This window comes from Streptopelia decaocto, assembly GCF_964273445.1.
Source record: "Streptopelia decaocto genome assembly, chromosome: 1".
In the NCBI taxonomy this organism is placed as follows: Eukaryota; Metazoa; Chordata; class Aves; order Columbiformes; family Columbidae; genus Streptopelia; species Streptopelia decaocto.
In genome coordinates this window covers 115391368-115411621 of record NC_138663.1, presented here as the reverse complement: position 1 = coordinate 115411621, position 20254 = coordinate 115391368, and the positions used below count along the sequence as shown (strand labels likewise).

The following is a 20254-nucleotide window of genomic DNA, read 5'->3' as shown; positions in this document are numbered from 1 at the left end:
TAAATTACTGTTGTAATTTTGAAACTTAAAATAGAAACAAAAATACTAACTATTTTGCCAGTAGAATCATTCTGACTTGAATCCCCTGTATTTATGCAGTGGTTAGCACAGTAAGACCAACCCCAAGTGGTTCTTCTGCATGTTTTTATAGTAATTACCAATCAAAATCATAGCCTTTAGAGCAGATGTTGACAAAGATGTGCTAATTTGGATATGCTAACCTTTGCTTTCTATTTGCTTCCAGTGAAAAGGAGGCATTACTCTTGGATACATAATAAGATTCTGATTGCTTCTTCTGGCATACATACTGGCTTTTGACATATACTCTGGCTTTTAGGTTCAGTAGTGTAATATTACCTTAGAATTTACTAAAAATTCTCCCAAGAAAATACTACAATAACAGCCAGTCTGTAAAAAACTTGCCAGTTCTAAGGTAATCACGTTCTGTTTCTTCACTGTTAGGAGTGTTTTTTAAGAGTTGCTCTCTTTTCTTGCAGTATGCTCCCACTGGGCTCTATCAGCCAGGCACAATCACCAATCACACTGTTCTCAATGTGCTTGGAAATTTAATAGGAAACAAAGGCCGTTACATTCTGGACAATCGTAAGGTCAGATATTATTGAATTCCTCCAGATCTTGAATCTCTTTATAGTTATTTTTGTCATTTCTGTGGTTGTTATCCTCTACAACTAGAGTTATTTTATAAAATTGTGTTGCAACTGGAGAATAACTCAAATGAAAACTACTGAGATTTACGGTATGCAAATTCCACATTTATGAAAATGAGGTAGCTTAGCGTGGGTGAAAAATACTTGCAAATGGACTATGAAGGTTATATTTTAAATCACACGCACTAAATGACCTAGATTTTAAGAAAGGTTGTGGGATTCTGAGATTTATAGAGCTGCTGTGTAAATGATTCCTCTTTTATTAGACTGGAGCAGTGCACCAGGAATTTTACAAAGACAGTGACCTGAAAATAGGGGCAGTAATTAATGTTTGGGGAAGGAAGATAATACTCTGTGATTGTGATGAATACACTAAAGAATATTACAGGACAAAGTATGGAATCGGTAAGTAGTGATAATTATCCTTTCCTTATGAGTATTTTTACACTTCTGAGTTTGACAGAGCTGTCTTCCAATTTTATTACTGACAAAACATGTTCATTAAAACCTTTGACAATAACAATCTGTTGTAGGCTGTTAAACAGCAAAGCAGTAATTTTTCAGGTGATCCAGAAGGACTTTCTTATATGTTACTCCGTTGAAAACTAACACAAAATGTACATATTCTGTTCCTAACTGCCTCTATTTTAAAACCAGAATGACAAAACAGTCATATGGATAGACTGCAGAGTCTTCTCCTCATCTTCCCCCTCCCATTCCAATAGCTGTGTTTGCAGTCAGAAAATAATGAAGAGCATATAGTGAGTGGGTAAATAGAGTGAGCTCAATTATTCCCCATTACACTGTGCTTCATTTTATATGGATGTCAGAATCCTCATATAATAAGATTTTCTGACACAACGGTAGTAGTCTGTCACATTGCTGGTTTTTACAATGCAGTTTTGTGTATTCTGGACCGTTAGCATATGTATCCCCTGAAGTTTCAGCACTGCATTCAGGAAACATTAAGCAACTATGTCCATAATGGAAAAGCATTTTGGAAATGTGTAACAATTGGGGCTTTCGTTTATCTGTCTCTGAATTCCCTCAGTCAGACTTGCTAATGGTTCTATTATGGACATCTTCCTGCAAAAACAACTTACTTTATGGCAGTTTATTCATTCATTAAATATAGCTAACTGGCTGACTGTTCAGGGATGGTTGGAAGAATCCTACTATGGCCTTTCTCTGACATTGGGAAATAAAATACCCAGGTAGACTATTTCTTTCAGCTTGACTTGTGATTAGATAGAGTGTAGTGTTTGGATCAAAGCTTGCCTGCTGCATTGGGAAATTAAATGGCATAGTGCTGCCATTACAGCATTAAATGTCTTAATTGGCAAAACATGTCTCATTAGGAGTTTTTAAATAATAGCCTGCCATGTCTATACCAAAATAAATCATTTCTTATATTAGCCAGCGTGTGAGGAAGCCATATTCAATAACCATAGTATTATCTATAATAACGACGAGTCTAACTTCAGAGATGCAAAACAGGGGCTTCTTCCCTGAGAATTTTTTCAGCGAAGACTGCTGCCGCTGTTTGGCAGCAATATCCTCTGTCTGAGCAAAATATCCTGGAACAGTGAATGGGGATTTCTTACTCATGGCAGGCAATAAATGAAATGCAGCTGACCATTCTGTATCAATGCAACCAAGTGTTACACAAATGCAAAAGCTCTTCCCCCCCCTAAAATGCTGGCTTAATAACTACTGGTTATGTCCCTGCATGTTAAAGTTAGATAGTTTGCAAGTTAGGAGAACTGAGAAGTTGCTGATGTGTAGAATTCTAGAAAACTGGGACCGTATGTGATCTAATCCGTTGCCATTGTTCTGAGGCAGGATAGTGTGTATACATAGATTGTCACTGACTGATGTTTGTACAGCTTTTTATCAGCATCCTTCAGAAGAGGAGAGCTCTTTGCCTCCTGAGGTATCTTGTCCTAACATCATAGTTGGAAATTCTATTTAATAGCTACTCTGAAACTGGTTTGTGTAAACTGGAAGGGTAACTTTTATTGTCTTTGTTGGACATGGAGAACAACTGCTCAGTATCCTCTTTTTATAAGAACTCTGTACATATTTGAACACTATTCCCATACACCATCTTACCACCCTACCCCCTTCCCAGACCATTTGGTGTTAAGGGAAACCTTTCAGTCTTTTTCCATAGCCCATTCTTTTATACCTGTGATAGTTCTTCTGTTTTGTTCTCAGTGCTTTCTCCAGTTCCTCTACCTCCTTAACACAAAACACACAAAGATGTGAGACTCTAAAGTGTTTTGCACGTATCTTTAATGATACTCGATAGCAGAGACTCTGGCTACCATGAAAAAACCATCCATCTTGATACAGCCCATCTTGTTCACAGAAAATACAGACTTCCTTAGAGCTTAGAGATTCTCACATTTTGCTGTAAAATTCTTTCCTGTTTTCTCCATCAGGATTGAAAAAAGTAGGTATGACTTTTTTAATTAGAAGGGACTAGGAATAGAATCAGCATAGTTTTTAGCTTGGAAGCAGCTTTTGAGAGAGAAATGGTGGGCGTTCACCTTTCGTTCTTAGTGAGTTACAAATTTTGTTTGTGTCTGGTACAAGATATTCTCAAGGTATTCTCAGTGGGCTCAGTCCTACGAAGTGCCCAGCATTCTGCTCCCATCCAATTAAACAGTGAAACGTGCTTAATTGCAGTTTGAGTCCAGGGAGACCATTTACTTGAGTAAGAGGAAGCAAGTGGATAAATTACTTCTTACATCAAGGCACAGTGCTCAGCACCTCGTGGCATCAATCCAGCTGTTTGTTATTGTGTTTTCACATTACTCCCCTTCAATTTATACTCTTCTGCCAAAGCCATTAAAGAGGCCGACATTTATTTTTGACTCTGCAGTTTCAGCATAAGTTGCTTGCCAATGGAATTTGCCCTTTAGTGGAATTAGATTTCCCTTGAAGTGCATGATTATGATATCCAATATATTTCCAATGTTGGTTTTGTCTGTTTTATTCTCTATACTGTGTGTAAAAGGCAAAGGAGAGCTTTTCCATGGGTAAACAATAGGTAATGCTTTTCAATAGGAAGCTAATGACATCACTGTCATCTAGCGGTGCTATGAATGCAAGAGAAAATGCCTTAATGTGTGATATTATCTGTCTAGACTTGCTAGTGCAGCCTCAGAGAAGGAGAAAAGTCTTCCATAGCCATGTAGGTGTTGTGGTCACCCAGCTGAAATAGGAAATACACTGATGTGCAGTGATGGGCAGCTGATACTTGTTCTTCTCACTAAATACAGTATCTTAGCAGAGAGTTGAGTATAAAGTACGGAGTGTTCTTTCTTAAATAGCAGATTGTTCCTGAAGGAAAAAAACCCAAACAAACAGTAAAATCTGGTTTCCTGCTGATTTTTATTCCATGTGCCAGCACCTCCCAAGCCTGTGTGTTAGGCCTTTTGGTAGCACCCTGCGATCGCTCTCCTGTCCCAGCTCTCCTCGCTCTCACACCCCCTCGTTTCTCAGGCTCCCTATCTGACCTGCTGCCTGGGCAGCGCAGTGCGTGGGGTGATGGTCTGGTTAGGACATGTGTGCTTTTGGCCAGTCAGCTGCTGCTGGATAACAGATGACTTCTGGCTTTTCCCTCAGCGGGGGCATTAAAGCCTGCTGCCAATTTTCGCTGGACTCGTCAGAGATCAGAGCTTCTCTGGTGTTTAACCTCCCTGCTACATGTGGTGGAGACTGAGCAGTGGCTTCTAAATATACTTGTGCATTTACAGATGCTTTTTTTCTTCACGTAACTGGAATAATCATGAAGTAAGACTCTGTAAAAGGTGATTTTATTTGAATTAGAATAAACAGTCATGTTTTAGCCACATGGATGGCTCTGTGAGCACTAGGTTTTCTTTAATCCTGCATGTAAAAGTTGTGAAGATGGTGGTATTGCCTTCTTATTTTACTTCTTACCTAAATTGTGAAACAGACTTTCACAGAAACCAGGTCTCACCCAGTTGCTACACATCTTTTTCTTATGTATAGAGAACATCGTGTTAACTGTGTCATCTCTCCAGGATATCACCATATCTTATATTGTCCAAGACTAGTGGGATTTCTCTCTCCTGTTCTTGGCTGCAAAGCTCAGAGGTGTCTCTTCTCTTACTCTGAAGGTAGAATTTTTTGCCTGCCTGCTACCTACTGATATTCAGTGTGGTTATCACTCTTATCCAAAATAAGCAGCACTCGACTCTTCCTTGAAATATGGTTTTATCTAATACATGAGGGTTCTCCTATGGTTCTTTGACTGAGGGCAGGAGGTAATCTTACAATATATACCAAAACCTTCACTGTATATTGAAACTGAAAGCAGACAAGCTCATTCAAGGTGGTTTAATGCTTCCTCTGTGGCAACAAATTCTTGAGGAATTTAGTTTTCCTAACTAAGCAGGCTATGCTGTCTTCAGACTGTTTATATGCTAAAGATATGGCTGGAGCTGCTTTGTTTCCTCATGTTCCCAGTGCTTGTTCTAATCTCACTCAGGTTTTGATGTTGTGAGAAAAAGTTACTAGTATGCAGTAAAGGTTTGATATACTAGGTGAAATAAACCCCAGTGCCAGCCTGTCTCCTGCTGGGCATCAATTGATGAATTAACAAGGGGGTAAACTGTCCATGGGGGAAATATCTGTGCTATTATTTCTGGAAATAGAAATTTGTAATCCCAGACTTTCAATTTACCCTCCACCTACTGTAAATTCACACTGAAAATGGTACGGCCTGGAAGAAGAGAGCATTGATTCCTTTTCCAGAGTGGACAGAGGTAATTTTCTTAAGAAACAGTCATAGCCTTGAGAGGAGTGCATTTTATGTCTAAGTGCAAGTTGCTGTCTGATTCCACCCTAATGGTGTGTGGCACAGCAAAGATGAAATGAGGCTCTGGTATGGTTGTCTACTGCACCTAGCTGGCTCTTCAAAAGCTGTAGAAATGAGCTTGTAACTAGTTTGGTAAACTGCATTTCTCCATGGCAATTTCTTTCAGAATTTCCTCATTCACAGGAGAGACTCTAAATACATAATCCTTTAAAATCCTGGAAACTGTAGGTGGCACAAGGCAGGATGTTTGCGGTGTTCTTGTTAGTGAATCTGAGTGAAGCAAGGTCATTTTGTACCAGGGAAAGGACGGGAACCAAAGCACTGAACTTCTCTGTGGATGTCGTTTACTCCAAGTTTGGGTTATGAGGGATTTAATATACTCTCTGGGGCGATAATGGGATAACAGGGATAATGGGATAAGAGGAATAACACGATATTCCTCTTAATTTGTAGTTCCCTTTTAGTTTATAAATCTGATTTTCATCCATATGGGCTAAAGGACATACACAGGGAAATGTTGTAGCATTTCTTAATCAATGCCTTATGAGTGAGTGTTACTGTGCATACACTGTGACCTGCATGTAAACACATTAGCTTGTCTTGCAAGTTTATCAGTTCAACTGGATGCCCTGGCTTCCCAAACACGTTTTGGAAGGAGGGGTGTTATTTGCAGCCGCGCAAAGAGAAGGCGTTTGTTTATGCCAAAAATACATTGTCACAAACCTCCGGCCTTTGAGGGAGAAAATGCTAGTGCAGATTAACACAGTGCATAATTAAAAAATCAAGGTTTGTAAGCAGCACCGAGATCCCAATGAGGCAGAGCCCGCGTTGCGGTGGGGGCGCGGGCACGAGGTGGCGCTGTGGGAGCGCGGGAGCCGCCGGCGCGCGCCTGCCGCCCCTCGTGCTGCTCCCTCTTCCCTCCCCCGCCGCCGCGGGAAACCCGCGTCGGGACACGGGCCGCTCCGTCTGTCCGTCCGTGCGCGGCGCTTGGCACACGCCCGCTCAGCACCTGTGGGTATCGGGGCTTGCTTTCTGCCTCGCTGTACGTCGATTGGCGCGCTCCGTGTGTGTCACAAGAGCGGCGTGTAGAAGTTACATAACGGGGCACACCGCGAATGTCCCGAGGGGCGGTTTTGTCACAAACTGTATTTAGAAAATAGTTTTTTTGTGCGTGTCTGCATATACACTTACTATGTCACAGTGCAGATGGCTTTGAAAGTTTCTGAGTGGACTTTATTTTGCATATGGGCTTGGCCTTTTTACTTCTGAATCACAGAAAGAGCACATGTACTCATTATGGAGGAAAATGTTGGCATGGTTTTGCAAAACCCTCTCTTGATTTAGCCTAAAGAAAAGGGGGTTGTGAGGGGAGAGCTTCTCGCTCTCTACAACTACCTGAAATGAGGTTGTAGCATGGAGGGTGTTGCTTTATTCTCCTGAGTAGCAAGTGATAGGACAAGAGAAAATGGTCTCAGGTTGCACCAGGGAAGGTTCAGATTGGATATTAGGAAAAATTTCTTCAGGCATTGGAATAGGCTGCCCAGGGAAGTGGTGGAGTCACCATCCCTGGAGGTGTTTAAATGATGTGTAGATGAGGTTCTTAGGGACATGGTTTAGTGCCAGGGTTAGGTTATGCTTGGACTCAGTCATGAGGGTCTCTGCCAACCACAATGATTGTATGATTCTTCAATTCTTTGATTCGGTGATCAGCTTTTCAAGTCAGACCATATTCTTCTAAGAGATAAAGGCCAAACATGATCTTATTGTGTTTTCAAGTTAAAGAAAAACTCTGATGTCTGAATGCTTTCTATATTTTTCTGCTTCATACTACTGTTAGGCAGGTCAGATTTTTAGACAGTATGTTTCTTTGATCTTTGGATATAGCCATATGTGAAACATTTTAGTCACAAACCAATCCAGAAATTATTCAGAACAACAGCAGTTTTGTCCTTCTCTGTTTGCATGAAAACTCATGCTACAAGTTTAGATTATTCATCTCTCTTCAGTTCTGGGTAGAAAAGTTAACTTTAAAGAGAAATGCTTTATTTCATAGGGTCCACTTTTATATGTTGGTCACTTATAACACTCCTTGCCCCCTGGCCTGTAGTTTGTGATCCATCTTCTTCCAGTTTGCCTCATGTTTTTTTCACTTACCAGGCCAGCCAGCTTTCTGTTCTTCAGGGGAGCATCTCCAGCCCACCCGAGTGTGGAAGTGGTGCGCCACTATGCAGGCAGTGCCGTAACGAGTGGGACCGCAGTTATCTCTGACCTTCTCATTGCACCTGTGTTGGTGCGGGAAGGACTCTGTGGGTTCTGGAGCTGGGATGGGGCTACAGCTGCAGCCTTGGCTGCCCCAAAATTGAGGGAAGTGACTATTCCCTGTTGCTCAGTGCTTGTGAGACTTCATTGAGGTGCTGTGTCCCCTTTTGGGTCTGCCAGGACAGGAAGACATGGACCAACCAGGGCAAGTTCAGGGGAGGCCCCAGGGCTGAGGAGTGCCCAGGGAGCAGGGATGCTCAGCCTGGGCAGGGAACTGAGCAGCCGCCTGCACCCACCCGTGGGGAGGTTGCTGAGACCAGGCAGCCTGGCTCTTCACAGGTGGGAGGGCACAAGACAACATTCATGAGCGGAAACAAGAGGCTCAGAGTCGGATATCAGGAAAATCTTTCCTCCCTGGAGCAGGCTGCCAGGGCTGTACAGGCTTCATCTTGGGAAGTGTCAAGCCCCAAGTGGACACAGCTCTGAGCAACCTGGTCTGGCCCGAGGCTGATCCTGTCCTGGGCAGGAGACCACCCTAGAGACCTCCCGAGGTACCAGCCAGCCTGAATTATCCTGTGTTTCTACGATTTATGTCTTCATTTTCCTTAGGTCTGCCCATTTGTTTTCTCCTGTGTACAAATTACTTTTTTCCTTTCACCTTTTCCGTTTTCCAATAACCTTATTTAACCAGCAGATTGTATTACGCAGTTGAAATTTTTCATGAACCCCACTGGCAGCTGGGAGCTGTGTTGCATCAAAAGGGCAGTACAGGGAAGCAACAAGGGGCCAAATGATACAGCAAGTTTTTCACCAAAAGAGGAGTTAGGAGTGACCATAGGGCAGCAGGGCTTTTGGAAGTAACCCCTATGGGAAGTGAGTTCAGGTTCCTGACCAGACAAGTCTCTGCTGAGTCAGGAGAACTCCTGCTGTGTATCTGGGATAGTCAAGACCATTGGTCACTGCGAGGAAAGACTTGAGGCTGGGGAAAATGGGTAAAAACAAAGGTTCCAAAACTCTGGATAAAGAGAATTGTGGACTGAAGCTATTGGCTTCAATGTACCAAATTCTTTTCATATATGTATGCTTTAAATAATGAATAACATTTTATGTATTTATTTTCCTCTGGCAAAAAGCAGAGAGCGGGAAACTCATAAGCCAAGTATTTACTCTATCATGTTGTCTCAAAGGATAAAACTGAAAAATTAATTTAGAATTATTAATTTATTATTTTATCCCTTTTTGAAACAATATTTATCTGTCCTTTTGCCTGTGTATCTTAATGATATTTGTCAAGCATTTTAAGATATAGATGAAATCCTGAAACCTTTGAAGAAACAGTAATTTTATGGTGGCTTCTGTAGAATCTTTTTCTACCCTGTAACAGTAGGAGGGATCCTGGTTTGACTTTGATCAGCTATCTGCTACAGAAATAGGCTAATAAGTATTCATATTGGAAGTTAAAATCCATAGTAAAATGGCTTAATTGGAACAGTAATAAATAGATCTTGCTGTCTTTCTTGTAGAGGATTTTACCCCAATTCCATATAAGGCTCCACCACCTCCAAAGCCAGAAAAAACATTTCCTCCTTATAATGGATTTGGTTCTGAAGAGGATTCTCTGTGCTCCTGCATGGGTCTGCTGCTTAAGCCTCCCAAAAAAGATTTCAAGAAATTAATGGAGAAAGACAGGTATTTCAGTGAAAAATAATTCCAACAGTTTTAATTCTGTCTTTTTGTGAAGGAGGTAAATGTTAAGTACAGATGTCATTTTTTTAGCAAAATATGTAGCTCATCAGACTCTTAAGGGATAGGTGCATGAGGACTTTTTTAATGATACAGTACTCCAATTTTCTCTGAACTCAGCAAAATTTCTCTTTTGAGAAGGCAAATATTCTGAGCCTCCTATTCCCCACCTCCTTCCCTTCTGCTGTCTTCAGTGGGAGTTTGATGGAGGTTCTAGTCCAGGAATTAGTCTGGGTTTTTGTGTGCTTCAGCAGTCCAACACTGATTTGTTTTTCTGTTTGACTTTCTGGCATTTACTTATTTTGTCTGCTGAATTTCATGCAGTTTACTATAGCAGTATTAAAGCATTAATCCTTTACTTTCCATTATGAAATGGTTTCTCAGGCAGTGGTTTTTGAAGCCTAAGTGGAAAGCAAAGTCACATACTAGAGATTCACCTGTAGAACCTCTGTAAAAGAAGAAAAAGGCTTGAAATGTATTGGTAGTGCATATGGCAGTACTGTAAATAATTTAAAACACAATCACTCAATAAATATCCAACCAGTAAGATCATTTGGTGGGCCTGATTTTGTGGAGATAATCCTAGTATGTATTGCTATTCAGAATTTGATTTGAAAATACATGTACCTAAATGTATTCTTCCTTTATAAATTTTCTGGAAAGAAACTTAGAGCTTGATTTGCAACTGAATTTGAGTACAAATTCATTCCAGACCTGTGGCAGAGAAGTAATTTTCCCCTGAAAATGATTCCTTTCTGTCTGGCTGACTCTATCTGGTTTCATTAATTTAAGCTGAAAACGGTTTTTGACAAAGCAGGGAATCTTATGCCATTTCCCTTCTTGATGTGGGAATAACTAAGGTGTGCTACAAAACTCAGAAGGGTGCATCTCTTAGTGATGAAAAATGTTCTCATACTCCATTTTTGATTTCTTACCTCTTCTTTTGCTTTTTAGATATGGCCTGGAAAGTAACATCCTGCGCTTTCTTGCAAAACTCGTCACAGATAGTCCTATTGACAAGGATCGGAAATTCCTTATTTGCTACTTCCTGAGCGATGACACCATTTCAGTTTTTGAACATACACAGCGAAACACAGGTAAGATGTAGTAATGTCTTATAATCAATCCCAGTTGCCCTGCTCGTTTGATTGGAGTTTATAGTAAACACTGTGGCCAGACTCATCACTAGCAGAAGCAGGGATATGGATTTTTAAATGCAAGGAGAATTACATCAGCAGGTCTACTGCATTATCTTGCATAGTTCTATGTCATAGTAATTTATAATCTTCATCACTCAGAATAACACTGTTCATAGTATGACAGTACTTCACAATATCCTTTGGGAGCTGGAACTTTAATGCCTTAGAACTTTAATTGCATTTTAATTTGCAAATTTGGCCTTTAAATGTTTGCTTTTGTTGTGGATAACATACAGGAATTAAATTATAACTGATGCTAAATAGAAACAGGAAATGTAAGACATCAAGAATGAAAGAGTAAATCCTTTGTTTTGCAAGATTGTGTTATGGTGTTATGATATCTATATAGCATCCATTGTATAGAAACAGCTCATGAAAGCAAAACAGCTGTGATATTTTTTAACATAATATATAATTAATCATGTAGCATTGAGCATATAAAGTATGAAGATTGTCCCATGCTATTATCTGTATGTATGTGTGTGTATGTGTATAATACTGAAGTGAATTTCAAGAGCCAGATGACCAGTGTTTAAGTGACAAATGCTTTGTTACTTCTCAGTTGCTTGATCATGTTTATCCTGTTGCTGGAGATTGATCACCTGATGTTGTCATGGTTAAATTCTTTTGATGACTGTTGTCCATTGTGGGCTGCCTCCAGCTGGGGATATGAAAGGCTCTGTGATTTTCAGCATCTTTTTATTTCTGTGGAGTGTCTTGCACATGGATGGAAGGATATAGTGCTGGGAAGGATGTTCGAAGTCATTCTGAGAGACAGGGAAGCATGAACCTGTTGGAGAGATTAGGGTATTTTTGTGAAGCCCACAGAACACCTACAGCAACAGTTTCAGAGCAGTTAACATACAGAACTGCTCGGACACCTCTCAACATGTGTGTTTGAAGGACTGACTCTTAAAAGCTGCTGTCAGCCTCTGATAAAACCACAGAGCAGAAAACGTCAGGAAATCACATTCTCTCAAAGACAGGGAAAAAGGGTAATAGAAGGTTTCCTTCGTTACCATGTTAGGTTCTCGTGGAACATCATGACTAACTCTTTTCATACTGCTTGAATTGCCGTATATGACCTTCTTGGCACAGGGCACCATAGTATGTTATTCCAGATATACTTGACCGGCTCACTGTGCTCACTACTAAAGTATATGGTGCTCCCAGCTCACTGTCCAGAGCAAAGACTGTTCTAGGGAGAGCTGGTCACTCCCCTTTGCTTCAGGTTCTGGTGCCAGCAGTTGACTTTCTGAGGTCCAGTCATTCAGCTTACAGTTAAAGGCTAAGTATTCTTGTGACCCTACATTCAGCCTTTATGGAAAATTATTTCCGATGTTAATAATTGTCAGACCTATGATGAACTTCACATCCATAAAAAATGAAGGAGTAGTGAATATCTATAGCCTGTATTTCTAGAGAACTCTTTCTGTGCCAGTGGTGCTACTAAGGCATTTTAAGTGCCATGCACATGAGTAGGTTTTTGGGAAAGCCTGAGCCTTTTCAATGCAAAGAACTTCTAATAACATTTGTGGTCATACTCAACTATGCTATGAATGCATAAGTAGTGACCTCACCCCCAATTAAAATACAAGCAATTCTCTGAGAAATATTTTGAGAATGTGTAGAGTACCTGCCTAAGTTTCAGCGAGCATTCCCAGTTAGTCCTGCTGTACTGCAACGTCAGGATTTAACACTGTTTATGGCAACAGTTTCCTTTCAGCATTATTTTACTGGTTTCCTGCCATCCAGTGGTGTGTAATTTATGCAACTTCTTTTATTACAGATAAAGATATATACATGTATGTTTATATTTATTATATAATGCTGCTGTGAGGTTCAAGAGCAGCTTAGTCCTGCACTGGTGAGTGACATGTTTGAATAGTGTTCTTTATGTCTGGAGACACAAAGGATGCTAAGGGCACAGCTGCACCGTTAAATTAAAGAAGTCCAGAGAACAGTTTGAATCTTGGACCCTCATAATCTGTATTGCCTGCTTGGTCACTCCTGGTTCTCCTTTGCACCATTCCAACTAGACAAGGTCCCAGAGAGCCCGAGGCTCCTCCTGGAGGATTCTTAACTCCAGGAAAGCCTCCTGCAAGGCAGTAAGGACAAGGCTGCACCAGGTTTGGCTTGCTCCACCCTTATCAGTCATCTGTCAGTATCCCAGGAGGTTTTGCTCACTTCAAAATCCCTTCTGCCACACTCAGCTGCAATACATACCCTAAGTTTTATGCTATAAAACACCACTCTGTTGGACTGCAGCATGGCCCTTACATGTCTTCAAACAGTTTGAAGACACAAAGAGTAGCTGTGTTTGAAGACCCCAGGTTTGTCACACAGCACACAGAGCAGAGCCAGGGCCACACACCATGCAGTGTGGATGTAGTCTGTCGGTCAGGCTCTTGCCAGCATGGGTGCCAGACCAGAGATTGCTTTCTGGCTTCTTGTTGTTTTGGAACAAGAATATATGCTGGGGTTGCAGCTGGGGGCCCATTGAACATTGCTAGTCAATAAACAATAAATGGGCAAGTTTGCATACAAACAGTAAGAAATGCTTTAAGATGCACATGAAAGGCAAGGAAATGGGTTTTTAACTTGCTTAGGATATTGAAGTGGGTGGAGTAGCTGACTTTCAGAGGTGGTAGAAAGATTAAGTGGAAGGATGTGGCTGAGAACTAGCCATTGGAGAGTTTAGTGAGAACAGCTCTGAAGAGGCAGGATATGAAGTAGGATTGGGGGGAGGTAGAGCAGTAGTTGAGAAGAGGCCTGAGACTGTAGAATTTTCTTTGTTTCCAACTTTCTTTTGTTGCTTCTCCCCCTCTCTTCTCTCTCTCTATCTCTTCCTCATCCTGCCCTGAGGCACCAGAGGAAGTCAGGACAATGGAGGAGTTTGCCTTTGTTGATAAGGACTGGATTAAGGACCAGTTAAGCAATCCAGACATCCATAAATCCATGGATTCTGATGGGATGCGCCCACGGGTGCTGAGGGAGCTGGCTGAAGTCATTGCTAGGCTACTCTCCATCATCTTTGCTAAGTCGTGGGGAACGGGAGAGGTGCCTGAGGACTGGAGAAAAGCAAATGTCACTCCAGTCTTCAAAAAGGGCAAGAAGGAGGACCCGGGTAACTATAGACCGGTCAGCCTCACCTCCATCCCTGGAAAGGTGATGGAACAACTTATCGTTGGTGCCATCTCAAGGCCTATCAAGGATAAGAGGGTCATTAGGGGCAGTCAGCATGGCTTCACCAAGAAGTCATGCTTAACCAACCTCATAGCCCTTTATGAAGACATAACCAGGTGGATAGATGATGGCAGAGCAGTGGATGTGGTCTACCTTGACTTCAGTAAAGCATTTGACACAGTCTCCCACAGCATCCTCGCAGCTAAACTGAGGAAGTGTGGTCTGGATGATCGGGTAGTGAGGTGGACTGGGAACTGACGGAAGGGAAGAAGCCAGAGAGTCGTGGTCAGTGGAGCGGAGTCCAGTTGGAGGCCTGTATCTAGTGGAGTGTCTCAAGGGTCAGTACTGGGACCAGTATTATTCAATATATTCATCAGTGACTTGGATGAGGGAATAGAGTGTACTATCAGCAGGTTTGCTGATGACACCAAGCTGGGAGGAGTGGCTGACATGCTAGAAGGCTGTGCCGCCATCCAGTGAGACCTGGACAGGCTGGAGAGTTGGGCGGGGAGAAATTTAATGAAATATAACAAGGGAAAGTGTAGAGTCTTGCATCTGGGCAGGAACAACCCCAGGTTCCACTATAAGTTGGGGACTGACCTGTTGGAGAGCAGTGTGGGGGAAAAGGACCTGGGGGTCCTGGTGTACAGCAGGATGACCATGAGCCAGCACTGTGTCCATGTGTCCAGGAAGGCCAATGGCATCCTGGGGTGTATTAGAAGGGTGTGGTTAGTAGGTTGAGAGAGGTTCTCCTTCCCATTTACTCTGCCCTGGTGAGACCACATCTGGAATATTGTGTCCAGTTCTGGGCCCCTCAGTTCAAGAGGGACAGCGAACTACTGGAGAGAGTCCAGTGCAGAGCCATGAAGATGATGAAGGGAGTGGAGCATCTCCCTTATGAGGAAAGGCTGAGGGAGCTGAGTCTTTTTAGCTTGGAGGAGACTGAGGGGTGATGTCATTAATGTTTACAAATATGTAAAGGCTGAGTGTCACGAGGATGAAGCCAGGCTCTTCTCAGTGACAACCAATGATAGGTCAAGGGGTAATGGGTGCAAACTGGAACATCGGAGGTTCCACTTAAATTTGAGAAGAAACTTCTTCTCAGTGAGGGTGACAGAGCACTGGAACAGGCTGCCCAGGGGGGTTGTGGAGTCTCCTTCTCTGGAGACATTCAAAACCTGCTTGGACGCCTTCCTGTGTAACCTCATCTAGGTATTCCTGCTCTGGCGGGGGGATTCCCTTCCAATCCCTAACATTCTGTTATTCTGTGATTTTAGTCATGTCTGAAGGAAAAGTGAATGGGTTTCTTTGAGGTTAAGAATAAATCTTTGTAGAGGTCAGATAGGAGTGGCTAGGAAAAAGAAGCAAGGCATGCAAAATGGGAGTGAAAAGAACATTCATGTGTGAGAAGAGAAAGTGTTGAAGCAGATGGAGTATGAGAAGAGTAAGGTTGAGCACATCTTAGAGAGGGGATGAGTTAAAACAGTAAATGGCTCCCAAAATGACGACATGACCATCCCTTTTGTGTGCAGGTTTAAAGGGCTATTTTTGCCTTTTTATTTGCATGAATTGATACAAATGGGCAAGTAAAAATGTTCCAAATCTCAGTCCTAAGATGGAAGTAATAAAGTTGCTGTTACATTTCTCAATCCAGCAACCTGAAGGTTGCAGAGAAGTACTTCACACAATTATCATAGAATCATTTAGGTTACAAAGGACCTTTAAGATTATCGATTCCAACCATTAACCTAACACTGCAAAGTCCACCACTAAACCATGTCCCTAAGAACCTCATCTACATCTTTTAAACCCCTCCAGGGATGGTGACTGAACCACTTCCCTGGGCAGCCTGTTCCAATGCCTGACAAACCTTTCTGTGAAGAATTTTTTCCTAACGTTAGATCTAAACCTCCCCTGGTGCAACTTGAGGCCATTTCCTCTTGTCCTATCACTTGCTACTTGGGAGAAGAGACCAACACCCTCCATGCTACAACCTCCTTTCAGGTAGTTGTAGAGAGCGAGAAGGTCTCCCCTCAGCCTCCTTTTCTTCAAGCTGAGCAGCCCCAGTTCCCTCAGCTGCTCCTCATCAGACTTGTAATCCAGACCCCTCACCAGCCTTGTCACCCTCCTCTAAACTGTCTCTAATACCTCAATGTCCTTCTTATGATGAGGGGCCCAAAACTGAACACAGGATTCAAGGTGGGGCCTCACCAGTGCCGAGTACAGTGGCACAATCACTTCTCTAATCCTGCTGGCCACACTATTCCTGATACAAGCCAGGATGCTGTTGACCTTTTTGGCTATCTGGCACACTGCTGACTCATGTTCAGCCTGCTGTCAATCAACACCGCCAAGTCCTTTTCTTTGGGCATTTTCCCAGCCACTCTTCTCTGAGCCTGTAGCGCTGCCTGGGGTTATTGTGACCCAAGTGCAGGACTCGGCACTTGGCCTTGTTGAATCTCATACAATTGGCCTCACTCCAGAGATCCAGCTGGTCCAGATCCCTCTGTATGGCCTTCCTACCCTCCAGCACATCAACACTCCCACCAAGCTTGGTGTCATCTGCAAACTTACTGAGGGTGTACTCAATCCCCTCATCCAGGTCATTGATAAAGAGATTAAACTGAACTGGCCCCAATATTGAGCCCTGGGGAACACCACTCGTGACCAGCTGCCAACTGGATTTGACTCCATTCACCACAACTCTTCAGGCCTATCCATCCATCCAGTTTATTAAACAGAGAAGCATACGACAGTTCAGGCCGTGAGCAGCCTATTTCTCCAGGAGAATGCTTTGGGAAACAGTGTCAAAGGCTTTACTGAAGTCTAGGTAGACAACATCCACAGCCTTTCCCTCATCCGCTAAGTGGGTCACCTTGTTGTAGAAGGAGATCAGGTTAGTCAAACAGGAAAATTAGTAACACTATTAAACACTATAAATGCACAGAGCTGGACATCTCGAAGCCCTTGTTGAGATGGGGGTCAAAGAATGAGAACTTTGGCTCCCCATGTAGGAGATCACAACTCCCTTTTTACTCAGTGTAAGAGCAAGCCAACAGCTGTACAAACACCTGCAAAGTCTGATCTGATCTTAATGGAAGAGGATCTTTGGTTGTGTTGTTTATTTTGTGCTTTGAGCCTGGCTCTTGTAGATTTCCATCAAAATATCTAATCAGGTTTCAGTATAAAATCTCTAAACTAGTAAGACATTTTTTGTTGTTTTTCTTTATGCCACGTGAAATGTGCTAGCTTGTAACATTTAAAAACAATTATGGGACAGAAGCATTAAGGTAAATTTCCAATCTAAGTGCCCAATTGCAGGGAAATGCGGAGTCAGGAGTGAAATTCCAATCCTACAGTGACCCATTCTGTTTAAATATTACAAATAGTTGCCAGGATTATATAACCTAAAATTTCATATTTGTTTTAATAGCTAAGTGAAAAAGATTGTGTTAAGATTAGAGTTAGTGATTTGAATATTTTTTTTATTCAAGCTAGACCTGACCATTACCATGGTGTGGGTTTTGTCTTTTGCTTTTATGGTGCTAGTAAAGCAATTAAGACAGACATCTGATCCAAATTCTGGTTTAATAAGTAGTTTGGGTTTCACATTCATTTATAATTTTGACTATAAAGAACATTTACTACACTGTTCTTCATCCTTTTATTTGACTTGCTTCTCTACCTAATGTGTAAGACGTAATTAAATGTTACTAAATTATGCTTTTTGACTTTTGGCTTGGAAGCTCAAATATAAACAGGAAATGAACCCCAGGCACTCCAGAATTGTTGTAGGGCACATATCCTGATGAAACCGAACATGTGACAGAATGTTTTCTAGAAAGCTTGGTATATGGAAGGCAAACTTCTGGTGCACCAGAAGATACTACTGTAAAGCGAAATGTTCCTTTTAGTATCTCACATACCCTTGAGCACTGCATGCACTTTCCAGTGGCATGAATAAAATCATTATAATGTGAAAAGAAATTATGTGACATACCCAGCTCACAAAGGAAATAACAGATTGCAATTAAATTGCATTGGCAGAACAGTATTTGGAAGACAGTGTCAGTCACTTCAGTGGTGTGTGTGTGTTTTGTTTTTTTTTCTTTTAAACATTCAAAAGCCCTTAAAAACAAATTAGATTTATAGTGCACTAGAATTCATGATCTTTGTAGAACTGTGCTATTATAAGTTGTGATTTTTTCTTTTCTTTTTTTGCTTTAACAGTTCAAGGATAATTGCCTGCATCTTACATTTTGCATCTTAATGTTTCTTAAGGGTTAGTCTCAAGGCTGGCGACAGGGTTGTGGGAACTATTTGAAGAGGTACATTTCTGTCCCATTTTAAAGAAAAGAAAAAAAGGGAAGGTGTTTGGCAGGCATTCAAATGAGACATGTCACACAATATGCACAATGTAACTGTTGCTGTGGACACTGCCAGGCAGTTCTCTGTTAGCAATGAGGGGGAAGGGAAGACTCTATTATGAAACAGGAAACTCAAGGATGAAAACTGATGTTTAAACACAAACCAGCTGGTTCGGGCTGCTTTTTGGGTTTTCTTTCATCAGGTTTTTGGTTTTTTTCCCCCCAAGTAAAGCCACAATTAATTATTTACAATTTTTTTCCCATAGGGATACTTGGTGGGAAGTTCTTGGAAAGAGGTCGCATTAAGAAGCCTGGGCAGGAGCTCCTTAAGAGTGAGCCATCTGAATACTTCAAGGCTCAGGATCTGTTTGTTGGAGCTGAAGTTTGTTTCCATGGTCACAACTTTCTTTTGGTGGGTGCTGATGAGTACACATTCAACTATATGGAGAAGCATGCAAATGAGGTGAAGCAGCTCTTGTTATTTTCTATTACCTTTAAGTACTGTATCGTATGTATTTATTTTTCAGAATTATTTATGCCTAGTTTCTTCACCTAAAGTTCACAGCTCAGTGCTCTCTGTATAGCAATGGATTTAGGAGATGCTACGTAGGGAGCACATGCAAGCCTGGTTCACTCTTTACTGTCCATTCCCCTTCTACTTTCTCAGCATCCACTCTTATTGTATTAGGGGTTGTGAGAAGGTATAGCCCTGCCTATTCATTCTTGAGGCTGTTTGTGGACCTTTTGTCCCTGAATTGATGCAAGCCTTGTTGAACCTACAGATACTGTCTGCTTCCACAGCTTTCTGTGGCAGCAAGTTGAAAAGTTTACTGCCTGTTTTGCAAAAAAATAGATGATAAAAGAAGGAAATATATTTTATCTGTTTTAAACCCACCTCCCACTAGTTTCAGTGCCACTTCTTATGTTCTGGGGCTTGGTGAAGATCCTCATTTACCTTATACACTACTTTCATAATTTTGTAAATCCCACGCGTTTTTCCCCTCAGCCCAATCCTATCCAGATAAGAGTCTCACTCTTTTTGATCTGTTCTTGCAAGGACACTGTGAGATGTCAAGGCTGGAGCAGTGCACAGTACTCAAAATGGGGGCACGTCCAATTTAGAGTCTTACCGATGAGGCTGCTTTATTCCCTGATTTCATTTTTGGGGGTTTATACATATTTGTCTGCCGAAACGTTTCTCTTGTAATATTAGAAATTCATATCACAGTTAGTAATTCAAGCTTACAATTTGTACTGAGTTTCACTGTCTTTTGGTGTTGTCTTCAGAGGGGAGAGCAACAATAAATAGAGAGCTGGGGTGCCTCTTCTAATGCGTACTTAATGCTACCAGTCATTACACAAATGGATGATAAAGAAGCCCTTATTCGCCAAAGCCAGACATTTATCCAATAGGAGGTAATTCGCTGTTCTATAGCAATTGTCACTGAGGTCAAAAAAGGAACAATACAGGGATGGAGAACCATAGGAAAGTTGCAGAGTGTTTTGTGGGATTTTATGTTGGTTTGGTAAGAAATGTTGATTTTGTTGTTGTTGTTGTTGTTTATGGTGAAGTTTGTGCTGCAATATTTGAATAAATCGACACTGATATACTTGGAAATTCCTGTTATATGCAACTCTGACCCAGTCACTCTGAGACTGATCTTAAGAAAGCATCAGCCCTCAAGCCAAGGCATTTCTACATCCCAATCCTGCTTCTGGATTGTTGCTTTGTCACAGTGTGATGATCTTGAACATCAGCCTTTGGACTTGGCTGTACTCTGGGGACTTTGGGGTCGTGCACATGCTTCATAGCTCATGGTGAGGTGGCAGCATGAACTGCGCCTTCGGCAGACCTTTCCCAGACCTATCCTTTTGCTAAGGCTTGTTAAGAGTACCCCTAGAGAAAATACCCAGAAGATACTACAAGATACTGTTGTCTGCCCTTTTGTCCAGATCTTTTGTGGCTGGAGAAGGGAGGAG

General features: G+C 41.8%; 1 protein-coding gene across 2 annotated transcripts in view; it reads left to right on the top strand.

The window, feature by feature from the left end:
• The window catches only part of EFHC2 (EF-hand domain containing 2), a 66939-nt gene that overhangs the window by 27792 nt on the left and 18893 nt on the right, over positions 1-20254 (top strand). For both annotated transcript variants that reach the window (XM_082070753.1, XM_082070754.1), the window contains exons 6-10: positions 498-608; positions 935-1073; positions 9303-9468; positions 10477-10619; positions 18541-18737. In XM_082070753.1, coding sequence (XP_081926879.1) covers positions 498-608; positions 935-1073; positions 9303-9468; positions 10477-10619; positions 18541-18737 — 756 coding nt within the window. The remainder of the gene's footprint in view (positions 1-497; positions 609-934; positions 1074-9302; positions 9469-10476; positions 10620-18540; positions 18738-20254) is intronic.